Here is a 4,467-nt window from a genome sequence, read left to right on the forward strand (position 1 = left end):
GGACTGCTCAGATTTGCCACTTTCAACTTTTTTGCTCAGTTTTTAACTTTAAATGGTCAGGTTTTCCACAGTAGACTGCTTTATTATGTAACATAATGGTGTTTTGCTGCAAACACATCTTTAATTATTAGTGTTCTTCTTCTGTGAATTACACTCTAAATTGGACGCTTTATGAACTCTAAGTAGGGACTGCTCAGATTTGCAATTTTTATCAATCATTTATTAGTGTTTTTTGGGGTAAATTTCAATTTTTGCTGTTTCGAAATTTAATAATACGACAGAATCCAGACTAAAGTGCCTCAAGGTGGTCTAGCGGATGGCGCCTCAAGAGGCTGCGAGTGGTTCTGGCGTCCTAATTGAGATTTCGCGCAAATTTTGCAAATTTCACACACTAACGAAGTGATTTTTTCCTGTTTTTTTGCTCTCCAGCATCCTTCAGGCTGCAAGTGGTCCAGATCAAGATTATAACCGGACTTGCGTCTGCTCCTCTGCGTGGCTTAAATTTAAAAAGCCTATAAATGGCATTGAGTATTTTTGAGAAAAAATCTCAGTATTTAGGGAATTTTAGCGATTTATTTCGTGGAAGTAGATGGCAACCAGGGTTGTAGTTTGTCTTTAATACTTGACGATTCTTTTATTTTATACGGCTTTTTGCGGATTTTATATTGCGGTTTTCTTTGCAGCTTTGAATTATTAATATTTTATTATGTCATTTAGGTACTTATTTTGCTAACACATATTTTTTTTAGGTAAAACAGGTAACTCTTTAAACTGCTTTTATTTTCTAATAACCACTTTTCCTTGCAGCTTTGATCCGTTTATGTTGAAGGATCAACTTTTTCCCTCTCTGGGGGAGTCATCACTTTGTCGTTAGTGAGAGGGCCTAGTAGCCTTAAATCCGGGGAGCGATGCCGGCGGCAGCGTAGCTACCAGCGACAAGGAATTATTGCTTGTCTCTGATAGCTACAAGTACGCCGGTAAGTTCTTGAAGCGATTAAGGCGAAGCTAAGAAGACTCCCATGCGGCCGCAAAGAGCGTCACTTCTCCATGTTAGCGGCACTTCTCCATGTTCCAAAAAGTATTCACCAACATGCTCGGCAAGCGTGACCTTTTAAGTGCTACTCCAAAACTCACACTGAATCTGAAGGGAGAAACAGTTCGAAAAAGGGACCACGAGAGAAAAGACCCTTAAAACTCATTTAACCTTTACATATTCTACTAATAACATAAGAATATAAAGAAGTATTTATAGACCAACTCGAAGAGTTCGAAGAAGAACTCAACCACATAAAGGCAATAATACGCTTGAATCCAGATCAAAGATATGTGGAACTTGTTGATCACATTATGTTGGAATTGGTGTTTAATCGATAACATTATTTCGAGCATAGATGAAGACAACTATTCGAGTAAGAATTAGTGCATATACATACCCGTTTTAGTAGTTAGAAGTTTGTTTTGATTAACGTAACCTCAAACTGACTTGCGCATGACTATTAAGCAGGGAGCCGATTGCGATATATGCGCTAGTCAAAGAGTGACAACAGCAGAGACAACTTGACAAGAGAAGACGAACAGGACTTGTCTCTGGCAACACTGCCCTAGTCCTGTCACTCCCAGACATTTATCAAATTTCCAGTGATTACGTGATTACTTAACACTAAGTTCCAGGCCAAAATGTAAGTTTTTCTGCTTATTTCGCCACTTAGCTTGGTGAAAACTATCGCATATTACCGTGCAACCATTGAACTACAACAGCCAATAACCACTAAGTGTGCATTGGCCTGTTTCAGAATGTACGCAGCAACTGTTCCCAGACTGGCTCAAGGAGCCCAAAAGGTGGCCCAACAGACTAGAAACATGTCCGTGTTGTCTGGACCACCAACAGTAAGAATATCTGGCACGGAAAAATTGCTCCATGGACTGGCCATTGCCATCGGGATGACCGCTACCCCCGCATGGGTACTAGTCAACATTAAACACTACAAAGGCTCGTCTTAAGCGCATTTTTGTTAAATGAAACGCTTGTAGTTAAGTAATAAACGTAGATTTAAGACCAATTGGCTACTCTCCTCAACACATCAGTTAATATTTCTTTTTGACTTTAGCCGCAGGTGCATTGGGATTCTGCCCTTTGTAAAAGTCCTTCAGCAACTGCATAGCTTCATCTGCCTTGTAGCCGCCTTTAATCAATGTGGAGGGCTTTAACACTTGCGCCACATCCAGCACTGTGCTTCCTCCAAATCGATCGTTCTTGCACCCGAAAGTTACACTGCGAACACTTAAATCATAAAGAGCTGCTGCACACATTATACATGGCTCTACAGTCACGTAAATGTCGATTTTCCTAAACACTTCCTTTAGTTCTAGTTGGTTGTCTTTGTAGTACTTTGTAACGTGATCAATGCAGATCATTTCCGCATGCCGAGTGGCGTTTTTGCTCTCATTCACTTCGTTGCGTCCTACTGCAACGACTTCCTTTTCGTACACAAAGATGCAGCCAACTGGCACTTCTTGATTATCTAGAGCTTCCTTGGCAAACGCAAACGCCTTTTCCATAAACATTTGCTCTTCTTCTAGTAGGGCTTTTGAACTAGTTTCCATCGTCAGCGCGGTACTGGAAAAATGTATCCAGATTATGGGTTTGTAGAAATTCAGTAGCTTTTTTGCGCCAATCCTGGTTATTGGGCGACCGGGGGCTGGGATGGGGCAAGCACAGAACTTTAACGTTCAAATGGGCGCGCTTTAGGACAGTCAACGTGCGCTTTTCAATGTATCTTCCAATGGCTACGATTTTTTCAGGCCGCATCAGCTTGATCACCTCCAAGTAGTGCGTATCGCAAGCTGATTCCAGTGCCTTCCTTTCCTCCTGAAACTAAAAAGAGTCATGCTGGATGGTGAAAACATACAGAGTTTAATTAAGAGGCTTTTGTGACTATCGCGTTTGAATCTTTTGCACTTTTATGCCAGTTGCGCTGGAGTCCAACGAAGCCATTGCGGGTTTAAGTTTCGGTCAACTTTTCCACGAATTTTCGCCGGAGTTAATCTCAATAAAAACGTGAATGAATAAGGTGGATTTGCTTTTGGCAATCTGATGGAAAATCTTTGTACCTTCATATCACTTGGAGTTACGTTCCGCCCGCTGCTCTCCATAAAGGCTAAGGGGCAGTAGTTGTGAACGAAAGCGTTTTGGAAAAAACTAGCAGCTGTTCCACATCGTGCAGCCCAAAATCCCCAGAACTTGTCGCCACTTGGCTCTTTGCGGGCGCTCCTGAAGCCCTGAACGAGCCGTTTGGGGCATTCTGTGGCCGGTTTTGACACGGAACCTTCGATCTGAAGCCAGTTCCGAACCCAATTCGGATCGCCGAAAGGAACGCCAGTCTGGCACATTCCATTCGGGCCGGGATTCATCCCCACAAGGAGCAGTGGTTTTCGTGCTGAGCAGTACTTTTTGTGGTACAGTTCATGAGGAATGTGCGCGTATTCCGTAGGGTTATACACATAATGCACCGGTGGTTTAACAAAGTCGATTTGATTCAAACGCATATTCAAATTGGTCTGAATCTCCAAAAAAGCATCAGCCAAAGATTTAGCGGGGGCTGCGTCTTGGCCGCCGGGGAAAAACCTGGAAACTTGCTCGGAGCGCCGGGTTTCCAAAGACGAGGCAAAAAGTTCAGAATTTTGATCTTCAGAAGCCCCTTTTGGATGACTGGGAGATTCAAACAGTTTTCTCCTCAACATGTCTTTCAGTCTGGCGTTGTGAGTTACTTACTTCCAAACTACAGTGAACACTACCATAGAGTATTTTATTTTCTCTATGAACACTACTAAAACACTCGTTCAAATGAAGACAATTGAATATCACAAAATATCTCCCCTATGTGGTATGTTCTCTGATTGAATATTTCGGTTTTAACCAGCGTAAACAAGTTTGACACATGTTTGACAGAACACAGAGGTTAGTATTCTGGTGATCACAGAAAACTCGCAACTCCAGCCAAAGCATTTTCTGTGCTGGTGATCGTGTACTTTCCGTATGGTAATCCGCATTTTTTCCCTTCATATTAAGTGCTTTAAAGGAAAATTAAAAAAATGCTAAAAATCGCCAGACATAAAGTACATGATCACCATGTTGCCAGTTCGTCACGAAAGAGGTATAGACAGACAGCTTCCGCATCCAAAAAAAAAAAACTACCGCACAGAATTTATTTATTGGTCTACGCTTCCAAAAAGCAGTTTTCCCTCAATATTTGGCTATAAGAGATACACAAATAAATACTCCAGGATTATCAAAAGAGATAAACTTTTGAGGCCATTCCTTGTAACTAATGGGTATTTAGGCCGTCGTAAAATGGAATTTCTTCCTGACGTTTCGCAAGCACGAGTGGCTTGCATCTTCAGAAGTGGTTTGCTTGAACGCTTACACTGTTCCGATGCGATTCCTCGGGCGCCGTCCGTATTTATGCA

The 4,467-nt window shown here is 42.0% G+C and overlaps 2 protein-coding genes and 2 long non-coding RNA genes across 6 annotated transcripts; 1 reads left to right on the forward strand and 3 right to left on the reverse strand.

Moving 5' to 3' along the window:
- Positions 1-762: 762 nt before the first annotated feature.
- On the reverse strand, positions 763-1,489 carry LOC125504879. Its single transcript, XR_007281764.1, has 2 exons — positions 1,434-1,489; positions 763-1,141 (listed from the first exon to the last, which is right to left on the reverse strand). It is a non-coding gene; the product is annotated as an uncharacterized LOC125504879 (long non-coding RNA).
- LOC109536397 lies at positions 1,395-2,060 on the forward strand. 3 transcript variants are annotated; one of them, XR_002171831.2, is made up of 3 exons: positions 1,395-1,409; positions 1,502-1,679; positions 1,794-2,060. It is a non-coding gene; the product is annotated as an uncharacterized LOC109536397 (long non-coding RNA). The 3 variants fall into 3 exon arrangements; XR_002171832.2 differs by having other exon boundaries at positions 1,505-1,679; XR_007281757.1 differs by having other exon boundaries at positions 1,539-1,679.
- Positions 2,032-4,018, reverse strand: LOC109536395 (tRNA-specific adenosine deaminase 2). The gene is made up of 2 exons (XM_019902587.2): positions 3,773-4,018; positions 2,032-2,875 (listed from the first exon to the last, which is right to left on the reverse strand). Exon 2 carries the CDS (start codon positions 2,602-2,604, stop codon positions 2,086-2,088), a length of 519 nt encoding a protein of 172 aa, XP_019758146.2. The 5' UTR covers positions 2,605-2,875; positions 3,773-4,018; the 3' UTR covers positions 2,032-2,085.
- LOC125504863 (single-strand selective monofunctional uracil DNA glycosylase) lies at positions 2,888-3,777 on the reverse strand. Its single transcript, XM_048667475.1, has 2 exons — positions 3,112-3,777; positions 2,888-3,046 (listed from the first exon to the last, which is right to left on the reverse strand). Exons 1-2 carry the CDS (start codon positions 3,739-3,741, stop codon positions 3,014-3,016), a joined length of 663 nt encoding a protein of 220 aa, XP_048523432.1. The 5' UTR covers positions 3,742-3,777; the 3' UTR covers positions 2,888-3,013.
- Positions 4,019-4,467: the final 449 nt, after the last annotated feature.

This window comes from Dendroctonus ponderosae, unplaced genomic scaffold (genome assembly GCF_020466585.1).
Source record: "Dendroctonus ponderosae isolate FM_Combo_2020 unplaced genomic scaffold, Dpon_F_20191213v2 Dpon_F_20191213_6, whole genome shotgun sequence".
Taxonomy (NCBI): domain Eukaryota; kingdom Metazoa; phylum Arthropoda; class Insecta; order Coleoptera; family Curculionidae; genus Dendroctonus; species Dendroctonus ponderosae.

Excerpts from the sequence above, each read along its gene's own strand:
- LOC109536395 (XM_019902587.2), bottom strand. The coding sequence starts at position 2,604 with ATGGAAACTAGTTCAAAAGCCCTACTAGAAGAAGAGCAAATGTTTATG.
- LOC125504863 (XM_048667475.1), bottom strand. The coding sequence starts at position 3,741 with ATGTTGAGGAGAAAACTGTTTGAATCTCCCAGTCATCCAAAAGGGGCT. Across the intron at positions 3,047-3,111 it reads TAACTCCAAGTGATATGAAG|ATTAACTCCGGCGAAAATTC; the intron begins GTACAAAGATTT and ends GTTTTTATTGAG.